The sequence below is a fragment of the Cryptomeria japonica genome, chromosome 3 (assembly GCF_030272615.1).
Source record: "Cryptomeria japonica chromosome 3, Sugi_1.0, whole genome shotgun sequence".
In the NCBI taxonomy this organism is placed as follows: Eukaryota; Viridiplantae; Streptophyta; class Pinopsida; order Cupressales; family Cupressaceae; genus Cryptomeria; species Cryptomeria japonica.
Window position 1 is genome coordinate 722143778 of NC_081407.1, and position 22243 is coordinate 722166020.

At 32.6% G+C, this 22243-nt stretch overlaps 2 protein-coding genes across 6 annotated transcripts; both read left to right on the plus strand.

Annotated features, from left to right (window-relative positions):
- The first annotated feature begins 217 nt into the window (after positions 1-217).
- LOC131064322 (transcription factor WER) lies at positions 218-2527 on the plus strand. 3 transcript variants are annotated; one of them, XR_009111239.2, is made up of 5 exons: positions 218-612; positions 930-1059; positions 1189-1346; positions 1605-2117; positions 2217-2520. XR_009111239.2 is itself a non-coding variant. In XM_057998427.2 (5 exons), the coding sequence occupies exons 1-5, from the start codon at positions 486-488 to the stop codon at positions 1969-1971; spliced, it is 663 nt and encodes a 220-aa protein (XP_057854410.2). In that variant the 5' UTR covers positions 218-485; the 3' UTR covers positions 1972-2527. The 3 variants fall into 3 exon arrangements, 2 of the variants coding, with proteins under 2 accessions (XP_057854410.2, XP_057854409.2); XM_057998427.2 differs by having other exon boundaries at positions 1605-1838; positions 1958-2527; XM_057998426.2 differs by having other exon boundaries at positions 1605-2521.
- Positions 2528-10746: 8219 nt separating this feature from the next.
- On the plus strand, positions 10747-13240 carry LOC131064321 (transcription factor WER). 3 transcript variants are annotated; one of them, XM_057998425.2, is made up of 5 exons: positions 10747-10872; positions 11247-11416; positions 11738-11867; positions 12003-12160; positions 12496-13240. In XM_057998425.2, the coding sequence occupies exons 2-5, from the start codon at positions 11290-11292 to the stop codon at positions 12807-12809; spliced, it is 729 nt and encodes a 242-aa protein (XP_057854408.1). In that variant the 5' UTR covers positions 10747-10872; positions 11247-11289; the 3' UTR covers positions 12810-13240. The 3 variants fall into 3 exon arrangements, with proteins under 3 accessions (XP_057854408.1, XP_057854407.1, XP_059074530.1); XM_057998424.2 differs by lacking the exon at positions 10747-10872 and adding an exon at positions 10915-11072; XM_059218547.1 differs by lacking the exon at positions 10747-10872 and having other exon boundaries at positions 10917-11416.
- Positions 13241-22243: the final 9003 nt, after the last annotated feature.

A 22243-nucleotide genomic window follows, 5' to 3' on the forward strand; every position in this document is an offset into this window, starting at 1 on the left:
CCTTACCATAAATCAAAGGGGGGAATCCCCTTATGCCACTTACAGTCGGGAATCATTATTCAGAAAGGTTGTAATATTCTTTTTTACTACCATATTACGTCGTTCACTGCATCTACTTAATGCTTTCCTCATCATTCTCTGCAACTACCATTCAGATGGTGAATAGTAGTCAGAACTTCTACTCTAGTACTGAAACAGGCCTAATCTATAGTTACTAAGTAGAGGCAAAAGGTTCGCAAATCTGACAATATTAAAGCTTTGATTCTCTTTGAAATCGCTTTACTTAACCTTACTGTCTCATTTCTCAATCATTTCTAACTGAAGTTCCCTCTGTTTAGATTGCAGATGTGTTTATGAAAGATCTTTAGTCTAATTGGATTGATGCGAATGACCTCAGTATTGATCTTAAGTCTATTCTAAGTTTGACCCACTATTCATTACAGAGTTGATCTTTCACAGTGTTTACAGTGAGGTTAATAGAAGCCATGACTCGAGCTCCCGTGGGTGGAGTACTTAACCGAGGGCCATGGACTGCTGAGGAAGATAAGTTATTGAAAAAGTATATTGAGGCTAATGGCATACAACGCTGGAGCACTCTTCCCCAAAAAGCTGGTAAGCCATATCATGTTTATGAACATTCAAATTGTCTATGGCATACAAATAGCTGAGCTATAAGTTCACATGCTAAAAATTTCTATAGTATGAGATAAGCGGAGGATTCAAGTGTTTTCATATGGATTTAAGGTTGTTTTTGGAAATTGATATCAAGATAAGCTGGCTGTTTTTTAATTTGAGGAAGGGAAAACAGATAGTAGGTTCTTGTGGTAATATCAGGATTCAGAACTATTATCCTTTTTCTTATTTGAAGTAATTTCTCTAGTGGTTCTAAACATGCGACAGTCAACTTATATAGATATTATTTGGAACAGGTTTGATGCGGTGTGGAAAGAGTTGCAGATTACGTTGGATGAATCATCTGCGCCCCAATGTCAAGCGAGGCCATATCTCTCCAGATGAAGAGGATCTCATCATTAGGCTTCATAATTTGCTGGGTAACCGGTAAAGTAACTGGATTTTAATCACAATTGAAATCATATCATATTAATGTGTTTTCTTTCAGAGTTACGAAAGATTGGGCTTGATCTCTTTGTTTTTGTGGGTAATTTGAAAGTTGCTGTATTTTTGCAGATGGTCATTGATTGCAGGGCGAGTGCCAGGCAGAACAGATAATGCGGTAAAGAACTACTGGAATACTCATCTGAGCAAAAAGTTAGGCAGTAAATCCTTTTCACGGGGCAAGGCCCTGGCACAGATCGTTGAAGGGCAGCCATTAAGCTGTCAGAAAGGTAAATTTAAACCCATGATCAAATTATTTGTTTGGGATCACAGGTTAAGTCGAGCTCTAGAAATCAGATGATGAAACAGCACACTTTAATCTTTGATTCATGAAAATGATCTAATAAATGAATTGTATTGAAAAAGATAATTAATGTGATTTCAGATGAAACTCCTAAACAAATCAAAATTTAAATTGTGTCATTATGATTTAAACAAACATTATCACAAAATAATCAGTTTTGATTCGTGCTCTTTTTGTCCGACAGATTCGATGGTTTTACCCTTGCATTTTAAGCAGGATTATCCAGATTCTCAACTAGCAGATGCCAATATGAAATACAGTGGGACTAAACTACCAGATTCGACCATTTTGGAGGATGGCTATAAAACTGACAGAGCTGAAGATCAAATCTTTGGCAGTACAGGAAGTATAGAACCGTGGGTTATTGAGATTAATATGGAAGAAGACATTTTTCTACCAATAACTCGGTTTGAGCAAAGTATTAGCACCACAGAATTGTGTTCAGATTTTTTTATTTCATCTTGGACTTGCTCTGACAATCTCTATTGGGAGAATGATTTCGTCTGATACATATTTTCTTTCTTCAACTTATTGCAGATTCTGAGAAATAGTTTGTGGAGTGTAAAATGTCGTTATTTGGGTTCATTGATTTAGTATAATAATTATTGGACATGGGCAGAGTATATACCTGCACAGTTCAACAAGTGTTCACCATGTCTAAGTGGGCTGGAAGACCTGAAGGCAATAATTTGTACTGGTAATTTCTGACTTTATATTGAAACGAGTTGTTTATTCAAGTAATCTGTAAGTTTGTTGAAAGAGTAGAAAATCTCGACTTACAGCAGACTTAAAACAGAATAAAGATTAAGAAAGTAAGAGACCTGCAGTTGGGCACTCAGCAGAAAATAAAAGGTGTGTATTATTCTTTAAAAAATTTGTAGACTAACACTCTGTTTGTTCTGGCTTATTACAAAGCCAATGAGGCGTTTGTTATATATATTTTTAACACTTTAGAATTGGATTGATAAAAATAATTCAACTAATCTTTTATCATGCGTAAACTGATGTAGTTAATACACTATCCTATGATTAGGAGCAACCATTAATAAAAATTGATCATCTAAAATTAGCTTTCCAATTGCATGGACAATTTTCTTAAATTCAGTTATTTGAATTATTAGAAAAGAGTGAATGAAAAACTCTTATTTTGGTTGCATTCAAGTGTTATTTAATATTCAGTGACTAACATTTATCAAATATTTTCTTTCTCGATATTGAGTTGACTAACAATTTGATTTAGGAGATTCAAAAATTAAGCTTTTATATTTGCTTTTGTAAAGATATATGAAAGTCTTTTTGAGTGTTTATATACCTCAATTCTACATCATTTTCCTTAACGAAATTTCAAATGATAACATAATTGATCTCATGTTATCACATAAAATCATTATACTAGGCTAATTTGTTTCTCCTCAATTTCTTCTAGAAGTTGTTGAAGTCATAATTCGTGTGCATGTATAGAAGTGATTGCAATATGTTGCAAGGTGTGCACCCTTGGTCTCCTTTTGTTGTGCAACACAGTGCTTGGGTTTGTGACATGGCTTAACCACCTCCTATGGACTCTGTAAGTCTAGTGGTTGTATCGAGCATTAATAGGTCAATCTTTTGGTGCAAAGACAACCGCACTTGTAACAAGTGGTATCAAAGCTTGGTGATAGGTTCAAACCCCTCACTGGGAGGGATTGTTGCAAGGTGTGCGCCCTTGGTCTCCTTGTGCTATGCAATGTAGTACTCGGGTTTGTGACATGGCTTAACCGCCGATTGTGGATTCTATAAGTCTAGTGGTTGTATCGAGCATTAATAGATCGATCTTTTGGTGCAATAGTAACCACACTTGTAACACAATATATTCTACTTGAGTAGATGGTAGAGAGACCAATCTTTGATTTTTTGAGCTACATGTAAAACTTGAAACAAATGAAAATTAATGACTAGATGTAGACTTTGATTAATCTAAACCATCTCTCTAATTAAAATTATTAAATCCAACAAGTTCAAACCTTTTTTAGGATTATAATGAAGATTAAAAGTTGTAGTACTTTCACATAACTCAATATTCTCTTGATTGCTTTCATATGGATTTCAGATGGCTTAGTCATATTGTTGGCAACAACAATGCAGGAAAAATGAGAGGCAGGTGGGGTGGTTGTTAATCAGTTTTCAACAAACTTAACCAAATTAACCTTAAATTCAAATCTGATCAAGAACAACAAGAACAAAGATAAACACCACGTTGACAACACACATAACACATGGATTTTTGATGTGGAAATTTTAGTCAAGGGAAAAACAATGGTGGGAACCTACCCACAATATGACGATACTCTATAGTAGTACGTGTGAATATTACAATGGGGAATGCACATGCATTTAGGCACACTACCCAGAGTTCACTACTCAAAAACAACAAAGGGCTACAACCCTAGGAAGGCACACTGCCTTACAAAGATCTGACAACAATCCAAATTACATGAATTGAAAGAATAGCATCTCCAAATGCCTGATCATAGTTCCAGTTAAGCACATTGTTTGCTCTGCAACACTTCTCTGCACTTCATCACTCTACCAAAAGATCAATTCTCATGTTCACACATACAATACTCTCAAAGAATGTAGACACCACGTAGACACACAACTTACATGATTATCACCCTTATTTATACAAATCATCAACCTTAATTCAAGGTTGGCTCAATTCATAAGACCTAATTACAAAATAACATCACATGGTACATAAATCCATATGCGGACCAATACAATGTTGGCAAAGACATAGCATGGACCCAAATCAAAACCTCAAACATGCAACACCACCAAATATTTTGCCAAGATCATCCGCAACATGCAAGAACCAGCGAGTGGGCCAGAAAATTGTATAACATGAAGAATACCACTGGATCAATAAAATTTTTAATAATGCATACAATGATCAATGCGGACCATCACAATGCATATCACACAATATAGAAACACCAACAAGCAACGTGAATTCCTCTGCAACAACCGTAACAACTCAGATGACAAGAATCATCATCATCTCCCTTCGGGAGCTCTAGAACACCAACTGACAAACTGAAAGATATGCTTGTGAAGTTTCAAATCATGAACCACTCAAACTAAGGACACACATCAATGTCCCAAACACTCTCCAAAATTTGCACAACATGATGAATCAATTCTAAAGCAATACAAATCAGAAATCACAACTCTATGATGCAGAACCAACAAAAAAACCATTCACCACACTGGATCACATAACTTGATCAAATCACCTTTTGGAATACTGAAACTCGTGATGAATCAACTGAAGATACTAATCTCTCAATCCTTAAATCTGCATCAACATATTTGCAATAAATCACCCAAACCAACTCTCTGGAACACTAAAGCACAAGAACACTAGAATATGTTGACATCAATGACAACAACACATTCCACCAACTCTAATATCCAACAATATCCCCTTTTGGTATTGATGGCAACATATGAATGTGAAAAATAATCAATGCAAAGAAAAAAATCAACTCCAACAATCTCCCCCTGAGATCATGCACACATAGCTCTCTACCTTAGATAAATAAGACATTTTTTCACATGCTTCTCTCCCCCTTTGACATCAATGCTAAAGGCACACAAGAAAAATATTATTCTCTCCTTTAGACACACACTCTAACAATTTTAAACAACTGAACCACACACTGACTACTCCCTCTGAGTAGCAGCACCCACTCATCAATCTAGATGTCAGAATAAGATTATGAATTCCATTGGATTGATGCAACTCAATGCATCAGTTCACATCAAGAGGGGCAATCACCCCTAACTTCTCTCTCAGATATACAAATGTATTTGGAGCTAAAGGCTTAGTGAAGATATCTGCAATTTGTTACTTTGTAGATACATACTCCAATCTCACTTCTTTCTCTTTCACCTTTTCTCTCAAGATATGAAACTTGATTGATATGTGTTTTGTCTTAGAATTCAATACCAAATTCTTAGAAATATTGATAACACTTGAATATCACAATATATATTAGTAGGCTCACTATAAACAACTCTAATATCCTTCAACATCTGCTTCATCCAAAGTACCTAAGTACAATTGCTAGTAGCAATAATGTATTTGACTTCTGCAGTAGATAAAGAGGTAGCATTTTGATTCTTACTTGCCCAAGCAACCAATTTCTTTCTCAAAAAGAATGCACCACTTGTAGTGCTCTTCTGGTCATCAACATCACCTGCTCAATCAGCATATGTATAAGCAATTAAAATGAAATCATCATCCTTCAGATACCACAAACCATAATCAACTGTTCTCTTCGAATATCTAAATATCCTCTTCATAGCAGTAACATGACTTTCTTTAGGATCAGCTTGGAATATTGCAACAAGACAAATCAAAAACTCAAATCATTAAATCAAAAACTCAAATGAAATCAAGAGACAAAATAATGAAAGAGTTTTATACTTCAATTTTAAGCACAATAAAATTTGTTTTTCTCGATAATTTTTTACCGATTTGATGAAGTAAAACACTCCCACCATGCAAGATCTTCCATCTATTACATTCCCATACAATCTCAAGTTCATCCAATCCAAAAGCTATTCCCAAAAGCTAATTTTCCAGCTTTCCAAGAGAGGGTTTGTGAGCCATATTTCCTAATATTGCAAGAATGAAATAAAAGATCTATAATTTCTTTTCTTTTATGCCTTTTTTCCCATTTCCAATTTTATCTATCTATTTTCCAATTTTCAATTTAACTCCTTTTTACCCCAGAATATATTGCATAATAATTGAAAATGTCGAAATCATTTTTTTTTTTTATATTTCAAAATTAAAATAATTAAATCAATCCATTCAAATTCCAACAAAATATTTTAGTTTAAATATGAATTGCACTAAATTAAAATATAGTTTTATTGAACATTTAACTTGGTGATATGTGTGTCTCTGTATTCTTTATCATACAAATAAAAAATACTTTTGGTATAGAGAAGAGCACAGTGTGAAAATCGACACACGAGAAATGTGGAAAAAACAAGGGCATGAATGAAAGTGCATGCCACCTTTCTCTCTACTAAGGATTGCAGGTTTGTTCTGGACAATGGACCTTGATTCTAAGGTACATTTCATTTCTCCATGGTCCCTTGGTACCCTTTCTTTGATCCAACAAATTCTCAGATTACTATTACACCAATTTGGATCAAACTCTACAATTTGCCTTTGCTGATGAGAAATGTGGGGCTAATTGAATCCCTTATCAATCATGTTATCTCTTTCATCAAATGGAGGATGATTCTTCTTTGTCTCTAAGGTGGTTCACTAGAGTATGTGTGATGATAGATATTTCTAAGCCTTTATCCCATGTGGTTTGTGTCAATTCTTCACAGGGTTTGTGACTACAACATTTGAAATTTGAAGGATTTTCTGAGCACTATTTTAGATGTAACCAATTGGGACACAAGATTGTTGGTTACCATGCTAAGTGTGCCAATGGACTTCATGTGATTAATATTAAGCATTCGGTCCACAAGGAGGGCATTATAGATGTTGATTTTATTTGAAGATATCATCGGGTTTTCATGAAATGTTGTTCTCCATCTCCTCCTAATTGTGAGTCTGAATAGCCATTGGTTCTAGTTGCTTTATTCCTCCTACTGATGAGGATAACGTTGTGTTTGATTTTATACAACAGGAATAGTTGGACTCTAAGTTTTTTGGATACCCTAGCCTTTGAAAATGGAAAGCTTTGGTTGGCTCTTGCTAATGATCATGCTCATCTTCTAGACAAGACTGATGGGCTGGCTTGTTCTAATATTCACATTGTTTCTTAGACTGCTACCAAAATTTGAAAACCAAACATTCCCAAGAGCCCTAAGTGTAGGGGTAAAAAGTCTGATGTAGAGAAACTATTGATGTAAACATTTGACTCAATTGACAAGGATACATAATCGAAAATGGACGCACTCCTCACCAAAAGTTAGTGAAAACAAAAGAATGGTTCATTTATTGAATAACTAATTTGAGTGCTTGATTTTTTCTCTTGTATGGTATTTCTCATCTTATATATATATATATAATGTTGAAATAAAAAATGAGTTTAAAACACACAATTATTCATAACTCACAACATGAGACAACTCAATATGTATTTCTAATTCATATGGACAAGTTTATATTGTGTCACAATGGCATACCTCATACTAGATTTGAGTACAATTGGGGACAACAAATAAACAAGGATCAACTTGATATCTCTAAAATAACCAATGTTGAGAAATAACTTAGTCCCGCCAATTTAGGTGAAGAAATTCCCTACAACTACATCATCAAAGAAAACATCAAGCATACCTACTCAAAATATAATATTTGAAGGAATGTATTCACACCCAATGGGACCTTACAATATTACAACTACCACATAAAAATAGAAATATTTCAATTCAGTATTTCAAAATATATAAAAAATAATGCTAAATGTAAATATCTCAAGGAAAGGAATAGGTAAGTGTTATATTGCACTTTGATGATGGTTGTCTCATCTATCACATCTTGTCTCCCTTCTCAAATAATCTATCATCTTTATTTCTCATTACTATCATCTCGTCATTGATCCTATTTAACATTGATCTTGGTAATAATTGACGTATGATTTTTCTACATTCTTTATTAAATTATTGACATAGTGGAACCTTTCAAAAAAATCCTTTGCCCATCTTGTTATCATTTATATCATACTATGTATCCCTTTATTCTAATATCTTGAATGACATTTATAAATTAGGGGTATATTTTCCTTTGTGACATAGTCCTTGGAGTTCACATCCTTCCTTTCCATTTTCTATCGTTAATCACTAAACACATATACTTCATTAATCCTTTAACCTAGCATCTATATATCATCTATTGGAAATATATTAGCCTATTGATCTACCTTTTCATTCATTATCAATTAGCCTTTAATCTATCTATCTAAGGCATTAAGCCCCTTATCTTAAATCAACCTATCTCACATAATTAATTCTAGACTTGTGCTCCTTTATGATTCATTGTTATATGTTCAGATGATAATTACATCTAAAAGAAACACACTTCTATAATATGATATCAATCCAATATAGTCATCCCCAAAAAATTAATGCAATCCTAAATTAGTTAATCCACCACAAGAAAATATTATCCAGACATTTTTCCAAGTAATCTAGACAAGCATCTTAAAATAATCCAACCTTTTGGTTCCTAGCTTTACTACAAAATATTAATCAACTTAATCAAATCAACTGTAATTAATGGGATATATCATTATCCATCATTATGTTGCTATTAGGATATATCGTTTTGATGCATATTCATCATCATATCATCATCATCAATCAAACACTAATTTTTAGCGTGAATAAGGGCAACACCATGTTTATCTTTGTATCATTTTATGTATTCTTTCTTGATTTCCTTGTCTGTGTATTACCATTTTATTTTACATCTATATCAATCCGAGCAATATACCTACTACAATGACAACCTGTTCTTTCAAATCATGATGTGATCAACATATATTTTCTTACCACCTTTAGTACTCTACGGATTTAACACGTCCTCACCATGATCTTTATATCATATTAGACAACTTAGTCAAGTTCTATATCAAAAACCAAGTTACTTGGACTATTTTTCATAACTTCTCCTTCCCCTTATCTATTTGAGAGCCTAAATGAATCCCTTTTGATCTTACATAATTTGTCAAGGGGGCATCATCCTATTCTCCTTTTTTCTTTATCATGTATTTAAATATTTCATACTTCCATGAAACTACATTTCTTCTTCTATTTGTAATATCATATCAAAGCAAGGAATAGTGTAGACACCTAAAATATCATCCCTAAATTATTAATTTGTCAAATGTTAATACTCTTTATACCACATTAAAAAAAAAAAATCATTATTACAACTTTATCCTAGCTTATCCTAAATTTCCTCTATTTTTCTTTGTTTTTCCTTATGTTTTGACTCACTTTCCTTACTCATATTTCCTATTCCATGTCTCCTTCCAAATAAAATTAATTAAAATAAAAAATGAATATTTTTTCTCTTCCATGGATCTCATATCCAAATTCTATCTAAAAAAAATAAATTTTAAATTTAAAAATTCTTAATTACTCTTGACCATCCTTTTCTTGGCTACCTGACCAACTTGATATAAGGCATCCATCTTTCATTACATAAATCCACCATCCTTAAATTATTTTGAGCATCTTGAACCTTTCCATCATTATGGACCTTTCCATCATTATGGGTTAGTGTGAATACTAAATTTCTTTCATTTTTTTGAAAATTTACCTTCCCGGTGTAACACAAATCAAAATTGGGTAACTTTCTTTATGTTTAATTTTTTGCATTTTTTGTTTCTTTCTCTAATAGCTTAGGTCACATTTTGATGTATTTTCAAGTTTTAACATTGTGTTTAAAATCTTCATTTTGATCTATATTTTGTGTACAAGAATCACCAAAATTGTTGGCTTTGGATTCTTCACCTTATTTTGAATAATATAGTATCCATGGGTTGGAGGTGGGAAGACCCTCATTACTGATCCCATCCCATGGACCATTTGCAATTCCCTCTATGGTATTATAGTATATAATAGTGGATGTAAGGCCCAACCCAATTTGATTGGAAATGGTTCTCAAGTAGTTTTAGGTAATATAGTTCTAGCAATTATAGGCTTGTGCATTTTTTGAATGTGAAAGTTGGCTTGAGGCCGTTTGGTGTCTAAAATGAAGGTTTAACAAGCTTTGATATGGTTTTAACATAAATGAACATATAAATGATTAATGAAATATGATCACCTTCATCCAAGTGGTGTGTAAAGATGCATATTTCATTAATCATTTACATATTTAGTGAAATATGTTCACCTCAATCATGATTAGTGAAATATGTTCATCTTAATCATGTAAATGATTAATGAAATATGCATCTTTACCCTTCCTATTAAATCCAAGCTCCTTCACAAAATAGTAAACCATGTACTGTCGTGTTCTTTTGTAATATTAGAAATACATAAAATAATTACAAAAATAGTATTAGATATTAGTTTGAAGGTTATTCTTTTTCTTATTGAATCAAAATAAGAATACAAAGAATAACAACTAAAAAAAATTATTTTACACAAATAGCTGAAGAGAATTCTCCTACATTCCTATCTTATCCTAGTGGTCCCATGACATTTTTTTTCGTAACCTAAAGGTGGGTTGTCACACTCCAAAGGCTATTGTACCCCTTATTTTAAAGTTACATATACATCAAATATCGGTTGCCTCTTTTTATAACAAAATCAAGTGGGGCTGGTTTTTCTAATCCTTTTTAATCAATAATAGAGCCTTACAATACTGAAAAAACGAATGGCGGGAATCCCCTTATGCCATTTTCAGTCGGGAATCATTGTTCAGAAAGGTTGTAATCTTCATTTTTTAATACCATTTTACGTCGTTAAGTAGATCTACTTAATCCTTTCCTCATCATTCTCTGCAACTACCATTCAGATGGTTAATAGTAGTCAGAACTATTTTTGTACTTTAACAGGCCTAATCTATAAATATAAACCAGAGGCAAAAGGCTCACAAATCTGACAATATTAAAGCTTTGATTCTCTTGTAAATCTCTTTTCTTAACCTTACTATCTCATTTATGAATTATCTCAAACTAAAGATCTCTCTGTTTAGATTGCAGAGGTGTTTGTGAAAGATCTTTAGTCTAATTCGATTGATGCTATCGACTTCAGCATTGATCTTAAGTCTAGTTTAACATTGACCCACTATTCATTACAGATTTGATATTTCAGAGTGTTTACGGTGAAAGTTAATAGAAGCCATGATTCGAGCTCCCGTGGGTGGAGTACTTAACCGAGGGCCATGGACTCCTGAGGAAGATAGGCTATTGAAAAAGTATATTGAGGCTAATGGCATACAACGCTGGACCACTATTCCCCACAAAGCTGGTAAGACATATCATGTTTATGAACATTCTGATTGTCTATGGCATGTAAGTCCCTGAGCTGTAAGTTCACATGCTAAAATTTTCTATAGTATGAGATAGGCGGAGGATTCAGGTGTTTTCATACGGATTTAAGGTAGTTTTTGGAAATTGATATCAAGATAAGCTGTTTTATTTATTTTTAATGCGAGGAAGGGAAAACAGATAGTAGGTTCTTGTGGTAATATCAGGATTCAGAACTATTATCCTTTTTCTTATTTGAAGTAATTTCTTTAGTGGTTCTAAACATGCGACAGTCAACTTATATAGATATTATTTGGAACAGGTTTGATGCGGTGTGGAAAGAGTTGCAGATTGCGTTGGATGAATCATCTGCGCCCCAATGTTAAGCGCGGTCATATTTCCCCAGATGAAGAGGATCTCATCATTAGGCTTCATAATCTGCTGGGTAACCGGTAAAGTAACTGGATTTTAATCACAATTGAAATCATCTCATATTAATGTGTTTTCTTTGACAGGTACGAAATTTTGTGTTTGATCTCTTTGATTTTGTAATTGTGGGTAATTTGAATGTTGCTCTATTGTTGCAGATGGTCGTTGATTGCAGGGCGAGTGCCAGGCAGAACAGATAATGAGGTAAAGAACTACTGGAATACACATCTGAGCAAAAAGTTAGGCAGTAAATCCTTTTCACGGGGCAAGGCCGTGGCACAGATTGTTGAAGGGCAGCCATTAACCTCTCAGAAAGGTAAATTTCAGCCCATGATTAAATTATCTCTTTAGGATCACATGTTAAATCGAGCTCTAAAAATCAGATGGTGAAGAATTCTTTTGATTTAAACCGTACATTTCTAATCCTTGACTCATTGAAGTCATATTGTAAAAGGGTTATCGATGGGTAGTACTTTTGTATGAAAATGATCTAATAAATGGTTTGTATTGAAAAATTAATAAATGGTTTGTATTGAGAAATTAAAAAGACCAGTCAAAATTTAGAATGTGTCATTTTGATTATCAAAGTTTCGCAAAACACCATTGTCACTGATAATCACAGTTTTGATTCGTTCTCTGTTTGTCCGACAGATTCAATGGCTTTGCCCATGCAGTTTAAGCAGGATTTACCAGATTCTCAAGTAGCAGATACCAATATGAATTACAGTGGGACTGAACTACCAGATTCGACCATTTTGGAGGATGGCTATAAAATTGACAGAGCTGAAGATCAAATCTTTGGCAGTATAGCACCGTGGGTTATCGAGATTAATATGGAAGAATACATTTTTCTACCAATATCTCGGTTTGAGCAGAGTATTAGCACCACAGAATTGTGTTCAGATACATTTATTTCATCTTGGACTTGCTCTGACAATCTCTCTTGGGAGAATGATTTCGTCTGATACATGTTTGATTTCTTCAAGTTATTGCAGACCCTGAGAAATAGTTTGAGTGTAAAATGTCGGTTATTTGGGTTTATTGGCTGATTAGAATAAATATTTGATACGAGCAGAGTATATATATCTGCACAGTTCAACAAGTGTTCACCCTGTCTAAGTGGGTTAGAAGACCTAAAGTCAATAATTTGCAGTGGTAATTTCTGACTTGATATTGAAACAAGTTGTTTATTCAAACAATCTGTAAGTATATTGTAAGAGTTGAAAATCTCGACTTACGGCAGACTTAAAACAGAATAAAGATTAAGAAAGTAAGAGACCGGCAGTTGGGCACTCAGCAGAAAATAAAAGATTTGCATTATTCTTTAAATGTCTGTAGACTAACACTCTGTTTGTTCTTACTTATTACAAAGCCAATGAGGCGTTTGTTATATATTTTTTAACACTTTAGAATTGGATTAATAAAAATAAATGAACTAATCTTTTATCATGCGTAAACTGAAGTATATAATACACTATCCTATGATTAAGAGCAACTATTAATAAATAATTGATCATCTAAAATTAGCTGTCTAATTGCATGGACAATTTTCTTAAATTCAGTTCTTAGAATTATTATTAGAAAATAGTGGACCAATATTCTTATTTTGGTTTTATTCAAGTGTTATATAATATTCAGTGATTTAAACATTTATCAAATATTTTCTTTCTTTATATTGAGTTGACTAACAATTTGATTTAGGAGATTAAAAAAATAATATTTTATATTTGTTTTTGTAGAGATATACGGAAGTCACTCTTGAGTGTTTATATACCTCAATTCTACATCATTTTTCTTAACAAACTTTCAAATGCATTGATATTAAAAATTGAAATATTTTGACTTGTTATGATTGATTAAATTTTTTGTCAACATAATTGCTCTCAGATTATCACAAAAAATCATTATACTAGGCTAATTTGTTTATCCCCAATTTCTTCTAGAAGTTTTTAATTTGAAATCATAATGCTTATGCATGCATAGAAGTGACCGCAATATACTCTACTTCAGTAGATGTTAGAGAGATCAATCCTTGATTTTTTGTGCTACATGTAAAACTTGAAACAAATGAAAATTAATTACCAAATGTAGACTTCTCGTAATCTAAACTATCTTCACAATTAAAATTTGTATATGGTGAAAATGGATAACAACAATGTTGAAAGGCTATAATAAATTCAACCACAAAGCCCTAGCCTAACAACAACAAAGATCCACCATAACATATGAAGATTACCTAAGACAATGCAAATAAAATGAAATCACAATGATTATACCATCACATGTCCAATAGGGTTTGAATCTCCTTTCTTCCTATCTCCATTGATCTTGCTTGATATATTTGCTCTCAGATTTTATGTGCACAAGAGCTCAACAAAGAATGGAAATGTGGTTGCAAGTAGGATCGCATATGAAAGTTCAAAAGCGTAGTGTAGTCTGGTCATAAGCGGGGTTGAATGCATAGTGAGTAAGTTTGGGTTTGATAATAAAGGAAGCATCTTCTTATATAGAAGACACTATAAGAAATGGAGGGATAAGATTGAGAGGTGTAAAAGATAAATGGTCGGCTATGATTAGAGGGTAGGTAGAGAAAATAAGAAAATAATGAAAGGGGTAGGTAGTGTATGAATTAAGAGATGAATGACATGTGTCATGGGTAGAAAAGGCTAATGAATTAATTAAATAAATAAAGATTTATTTAATTAATAGAAGAAGTGGGATCAATTAAATAAATAAGATATTTATTTAATTTAGGAAAAGGATAATTTAAATAAATAAATGTATTTATTTAAATGAGATATAAGGCTAAAAGAGGATAAATGAATTAATTAAATAAATAAATATTTATTTAATTAATATAAGAATTAGGCTAAAGTAATTAAATAAATAAAATTTATTTTAATTAGACTGGACAATTTTAGGTGTCCACAAAATTATTAAAGCCAACAAGTTCAAATTTTTAGTAAAATAATATAATGAATATTAAAAGTTGTTGTACCTCTCACATAACTCAATATTCTGTTGGTTGCTTTCATATGGATTCTAGATGGCTTAGTCATATACCTTGGAATCATATACCTTGGAAAAAGAGAAATTAAACAATATTTCATCTTCTATGAGATTTTGAAAATAGAAAAATGATGCACAAACATAACATAAAATATTGAACATGATTTCATAATGTTCACATTGAAAATTTATTAAGGAGACTCAATTCTCCCTTTCCAATTCATTTCATTTCAATTTTAAACTTTTAATTTTCTAAAATATTTTTATCACAAAAACCATAGAATTCTTCAAAACTCCGTTGATGAAATCTTCATTTCCACATGTATCAATAAAATAATGAACATAATTTTAATAGAAGCACAATGAAAAATCATAAGGGAAAACAAAATCCAACATGGAAATTAATCTGATTTCAATTATAGAATTCAAACTTTTACCTTTATTCCAAAAAGTAGAAAATTCCCTAGGACTCCATAATGAGAGCTAAATTTTCATAAGTCCCCATTTCTACTTTAAAGAAAAATAAAACATACCCTTTGGATCTTACAATGAACAACAACCTTTCCAGACAATAAAATACACATTTCAAGTACTTTAATTTATTTATTTTTGTCATAGTAAGGGCATAAAATGGGCATTTTTTATTTTTTTAATTTAAATTAAAAACTAATCTATTTGTTCAAATTGGAATTTAAAAAGGAATTGCTATGATACCTTAAGCGTAAGCTTGAAATCAAACACTCAAATGAAATCAAGAGACAAAATAATGAAAGAGATTTATAACTCAATTTTATGTGTGACCCCTCTAGTAGGGTTTGAGGAAAGCATCTCCCTTGCCCTAGATCCTCCACCCCCTCTAGCTTTTACTATCCCCTTTGCTTTTGGGTGATTGTAAAGTAGATATAGTCATAGAGCGAGTAGATTTTCATCTATCAGATGATCACATTTCAAAGGCTTCTTTGGACATTGGTTCTAGGCTTCTAGTTTTCAAAGCTCGGGGAAGAGGTTGTCTGTGGATGACTTTATTGCTTGGAGAAAGGGCATTTGGGGTAACTTGCTGATTCCCAAGGTGGAACTATTAGATCATGGTTTTCTTCTAGTTGTCTTTCTCTTTGATAAGGATTGCAGGTTTATTTTGGATAATGGACCTTAATTCTATAGTAGTTTTGGTTTCTTTGTGGTCCCTTGGTCCCCTTTCTTTGATCCTACAAATGCTCAAATTATTGTTACACCAATTTAGATCAAACTCTACAATTTATCTTTTTGTGATGAGAAATGTGGTGCTAATTGAATCCCTTATCAATCTTGTTGTCTCTTTCATCAAATGGAGTCTTTGTCTCTAAGGTGGCTCACCAGAGTATGTGTGATGATAGAAATTTCTAAGCATTTATCCCATGTGTTTTGTGTCAATTCTTCACAAGGTTCATGACTACAACATTTGAACTTTGAAGGATTTTCTTAGCACTATTTTAGATGCAACCATTCAGGACACAAGATTGTTGTCCGACATGCTAAGTGTGTCAATGGACTTCATTTGATTAATCTTAAGCATTGGATTTACAAAGAGAGCATTCTAGATGCTGATTTTATTTGGAGTTATCAGGGGGTTTTCATAGAACTTTTTTCTCCATCTCCCCCTAATTGTCATACTGTAGGTATTGGTTAGATAGTTTCTTTGTTCCTCCTAATGGTGAGGATGAGGTTGTGGTTGATTTCATACGATAGGAATAGTTGGACTCTGATTTCAAGATACCCTAGCCTCTAAAAATGAAAAGCTTTGGTTGGATCTTGCTGATGATCATTATCATCTTCTAGAAAAGGCTAATGGGATAGCTTGTTCTAACATTCACACTATTTCTTAGACTACTAGCAAAATTTCAAAACCAAACATTCCCAAGAGCAACAAGTGTAGGGGTAGAAAGTTTGAAGTAGAAAAACTACAAATGAAAATATTAGACCCAATTGACGAGGGTACACAATGGACAATGGAGGCACTCATCACCAAGAATAAATGAAAATAGAAGAATGGTTTATCTATGGAAGAACTAATTTGAGTGCTTGATTTGTTCTCTTGTATGGGATTGCTAGCCTTATGTTTTAGTTTCTTGATGTATTGTTCTCCATTTTTTGTTCTCTTTGCTCCCAGTTTCAGGTATGATTTTTTTTTCCTTTTTGAGACCTATGTTTTATGGAAGTGGGCCCTCATTATATATATTATTTCACCAATTAATTCATCAATCATGTTTACCAAAAAATTTGAACTAAATAATGAGTGTAAAACACACAATTATTCATAACTCACAACATGAACAAACTCTACAATTATCTCTAATTTATATGAACAAGTTTATATTGTGTCACACATGGCATACCTCATACTCGATTTGAGGACAATTGGGGATGAAAAAATAAACAAGGCTCAATGTGATATGTCTAAAATAATCAATGTTGAGGAATAACTTAGTCTTGCCAATTCAGGTGAAGAAATTCCCTATACCTACATCCTTAGAGAAAACATCAAGCATACAGACTCAAAATATAATATTTGAAGGAATGCATTCATGCCTAATGGGGTACAATATTACAACTATCACATACAAATGGAAATATGTTAATTCGGTATTTCAAAATACATACAATATAATGCTAAATGTAAATATTTTAAGGCAAGGAATAAGTAAGTGTTACATTTCACTTGAATGACAATTGTCTCATTTATCCCATCTTATCTCCATTCTCACATAATCCATCATCTTCATTTCTCATTATTATCATCCCGTCATTGACCCTATTTAACATTGATCTTGATAAGAATTGAGAGGTATAATTTTTCTACATTCTTTATTAAACTCTTGACATATTGCATCCTTTCAAAAAAATCCATTGCCCATCTTGTTATCACTTATATCATACCTTGTATCCCTTTATTCCTTGATATCTTGAATGACATTTACAAATGAGGGGTGGGTAAAAGCACAATCTTTTGTCACACTTTTATAAAGGAAGTGACCAACACAACTAAAACTGTATAACTTCGACCACATAAAAGTGACATTTCTAAATTGAATTTCAAAATGATGTAAACTTATCAAATATAGAAATATTATTGAAATTTATATCTTTTAGTTTTTAAATTTTTTAAAAAAATATTTGACATTTGTTTTATATATTCAAAGATAGATTTTTTATTGCTTAAAAATGTTGAAAATCGGGGGTTCTAGTCGGTGTCAGCAAACACAATTAAAATGAACTCATTTTTTTCTGATTTTAATTTTCCAAATAGAGGACATATATATATGCTGTGTATTTTTAAAAAAAAAAATTTGATGTATATTTTTCTCGTAATAATATTTTAAAGTCCAACATAGCTGAATTTGGTAGTTTTCATTCAGCATCACCTTTTGTTTATAAGCCTAATAATTGATTGTGGTTAAATCCAAACATCCAATTTAGCTCCCTAGAGTTTTCATCTTCCCTCTTATTTTTGAAATCAATCTTTCAAAGTTTGTCTGAATCTCACTCTTGAATAACCTATCAATCTCTTGTGTAAGCTTTTGATTTTCAAGATGTCATATGATATGTTGTCAAATATATCACCAAAATATCATATGTTCTTGAGCACCTTGCTATCTATCACGATTCCTTGGAATTGTTTCCATATTATCAGACATCTAGATTGTAATTCTTATAAGTTATACTTCAAATGATTGTATTCAAATGCTATTTTTTTACTACCATTTATGAATCTATTAATATTTTCTAAACACTAGAAATTTTCAATCTACTTGACAATCATGCATACTAAATTACTACTTCCTATAAACTTTAAAAATAATTTTCATAACATTTACATTTATTACTCTACCTTTAAATAAACATAGACGACATACATATTTAATTCCCTCGTTATTAAGTAGTTATAAAGATCAAAAGATTAAAATAATTACTTTGACCATTCTTAGAAAGAAAGCTCGTAAAAATCCCAAGCTTCCTCTTTACCCCCGAACAAGCAAGTGCATAAAGGTTTTGATTTCTTCTTCCGTTCTCTTTGTTGTTTTCTCTCTACTGACCCATTTCGAAATTAATAGTAGTTTAAAGTCCACTTAAATTATTTAAGCAAAAATTAACAGTCAAATACGTTAAAAAATCTCACGAGAGACGCGTTAACCGCTGCCCAATTATAAAACGATACTGTTTAAAGTTTAGCCGCCTTTGAGATTTGACTATTACAATTCAAGGCAATGGGCACGGGATTGACAGTGACTTATCGGCGGGAATTTCACGTGGGTATCGTTTAGTTGCGCATAACGACAAATAACTTTAAGTGGGCTGTTTTCCCAACATAATTATCGAGATGCCTACTTGTTTGTCGCAAGCCAGCAGGATAATTATTATATTCGGGATGGACAAATTGTCCACTAGCCACCACGCACAATTTTTTCCGTTTTTAAAATCTTCTCAATAAACCCTATCCTTCTTTCTTTTCATGATGATTAGGTTACCATGTCTCGAATAGGGGAAAGGATCGAGTTGTTGAGCACGTTCTAATTTTTGTGATAGAAGTTATTGATTTAATACCCCAATACTTGTTGATTTAATGTCCAACCTTTGTATAACATTGCACCAATAGTTGTATGAAATATACCATTTGTTGTAAAAAGTAACCAATCATGTGATGCCACATCAATTGCACAAGTATTGGGGCCCTTTTGCACGCCTGTTGGTCTCACTTTTTTTTAGGGCTGTTTTGGACACCTTGACAAAAAGCATGCTGATGTGGCATCACATTTGATGATGTGGCCCTGAAACCTTAGTTATAAGCAAGGGACTTGCCAAGTAAGCTATTGTAAAAAAATCGAAGTGATTTGAAATTTTCACGTAGGATTTTGAGAAGCGCAAAGTTAGGGTGCACAACTATTGGGTCCTTTCCCCTATATCTAGATGCAAAGACGAGCCCATCACATTTTATGTAGACGAGAACACTCTTTTCCATCTAATCATGTCACCTCATATTACCATGCTAGACTTCACTCAAGCATTGACACAGCTATATTATTTGGTTCAACCATTTGCATATTAGTATCCATCTCAAACATAATCAACTTGAATCATCTAATAATTGTAGCTTCAAATATCACCCTCTCATCATTCCAATCTATGACAATTATCTCTTATCATCTAATGACCCATGTCTAGCAATCTTGTTTCTCACTTACCCATAATATTGCATCCTCCTTCACTATGTATCTTTCTAAGCTAGAAGTTAGTTATTATACTTTATTAAACCCTACTATTTAATCTTGTCAACTTTCTCCCATACCACACCCATTGTCATCAATGTTCTTCTCCATTGCTTCACTAACCAGATCATCTATTTTTTCTCTAACTTGTGTTAATAACGTGTTTCAAGTACTAGCTTAATATATTGGTACTTGGTTGTCTTTCATACACAAATGGCTCAATCTAGCAACCTCTCTCTCATTGTACACTAATGGGACCCACGCCAAACTGATCAACCCTCCTATGTGTTCACGTACATACTTCTCATTAACCATTTCTCAATATTTACTTTCTTCTCAACTCATTTTTAGAATTAATTACAATAAGATTATTACGTCATGAATTGACAATCCTCGTGCCACTCCATCTTGTTTGCGTCCTAACTCTTCTCTTTTCAATATAATTTATTATCTCCTCTCAACTATGGTTGTCCACTCTCTTCCACTGGAGTTGAGTTCTCTAACTAACCCTCATTATAATAATGTTGTTTGATGTTGTATCCATTTTCAACAAGATTCTCATCCTTGTCTTAGTTTAGATAATTAGGTGCAAGAAAAATGATGAAGTTGATATCTACATATTTTGTTTTCCAAAGGGGTTCTACAAAAATCTAGATTGAGTAGCTATGGGTTCCCCACCCCACCAAATCATGGTTAACCTCTACATGGAATGATTTGGAGAAATCAATGCTTAACTCCTTTCCCCTAAAACCAAAGGTATGGAAATACTATATTGAAGATACTAACATATCTTAACCTCATGGCCTTAAAATGTTAGAATATTTTCACTTGTACCTAAATAACTTAGCCCAATGCATCTGTTTCAGAAAAGAGCTAGAAATAGATAACCAACTTCCATTCCTTGAAATTTTCTCATAAAATAATCTAGACTCCTTAGGTCATTATGTCCTCCATGAAGTGATTAGACTACTATCCCGTACCTCTACTCTTCCTCTCATCACCACCTACCCAAAAAGGATTCTAGATTCTTTAAAAATCTAACTACTAATGGCTTTCATATTTATTATGAAAAAAATAAACCAATACTTTGCTTACCTTTCTAAAGTCTTCAAATTGAATCAATACAAAAGAAGAAAATTGAAGAGAATTTAAACAATTCTTTCTTCATCTCCCAACCGTATGCTAAACCTTTGAATCTCCTCGCTATTGATCTCCAAGGTAATTTATTGTAATTTTCCAAGATTCTATTTTTCAAGGGCCTCTAATGCACTTTTGAAGCTATCTTGATTGTAAAAAATTTAATCTCCTTACTCAAATACATTAGATAATTCCTTCTTAAGTTAGTAGCTTACAAGATCATTTCTTATGTCGCACACCCTCAAGGGTGAGACAATTATTTATTTAAGCTCTATAATCAAAGAACACAATATATTGAAATTAGAAATGAATTTTTTCATTGAGTTTTTGTAGCCGAACACTCTTCCATCAAATGCCATATCCTTTTAGAAGATATTCAAATCTTGGTCAAAGAACACATTTACTTCAAAAGAAAACTCAAAGAAGCCATAGAACTTAACAATCACCTATTCGACCTCAATCTTGTTGAAAGATGGAGTTTGAGTTTGACCCACCATAGAAACTACTCACTCCCCTTATTGACTTATTTCTGCTCCTTTTTATCCGTTCTCTAGAAGCATCTTCCCTTCATTTTCCCTCCTTTTTCTCTCCTTGCATCATGTCCTCTCTTTCTAACCAAACTTTGTTTCATTTTTTAGGCTACCCTCACCCATTTCATCTTTTCCTTATGACTTGCCATACTTTCCAACCCTAGCATGCAATATCCTCCTCTTCCACTACTCTATTGTAGTCCTAGTTTATTGTAGACCCATGTGGTCCATTTTATTTTGTCTTTCTATTTTTTCCTCACCATTTATTCTTGGTGGATACTTTCTCCTTTAGTTGTATCTTGGTCATATCTTTTAGTTTTTATGTTTACATGTATAAATTCAGATTTACCTCTTTGTTAACCTATTTGTTCATAAATACAGATTTATATATTTATGTTTTAGTCCTCCTTTAGGTGTATGCTTTTAGATATATGTTTTTTATTATTCTTCGCCGTTTGTACATTCTATTATTTGTTGCGATTT

Bases quoted from the DNA above. Each gene is read 5' to 3' on its own strand.
- LOC131064321 (XM_057998425.2), top strand. From the start codon at position 11,290: ATGATTCGAGCTCCCGTGGGTGGAGTACTTAACCGAGGGCCATGGACT. The intron at 11,417-11,737 runs GTAAGACATATC...TATTTGGAACAG, and splicing joins CACTATTCCCCACAAAGCTG to GTTTGATGCGGTGTGGAAAG. The intron at 12,161-12,495 runs GTAAATTTCAGC...TTTGTCCGACAG, and splicing joins GCCATTAACCTCTCAGAAAG to ATTCAATGGCTTTGCCCATG.
- LOC131064322 (XM_057998426.2), top strand. From the start codon at position 486: ATGACTCGAGCTCCCGTGGGTGGAGTACTTAACCGAGGGCCATGGACT. The intron at 1,060-1,188 runs GTAAAGTAACTG...GTATTTTTGCAG, and splicing joins CATAATTTGCTGGGTAACCG to ATGGTCATTGATTGCAGGGC. The intron at 1,347-1,604 runs GTAAATTTAAAC...TTTGTCCGACAG, and splicing joins GCCATTAAGCTGTCAGAAAG to ATTCGATGGTTTTACCCTTG.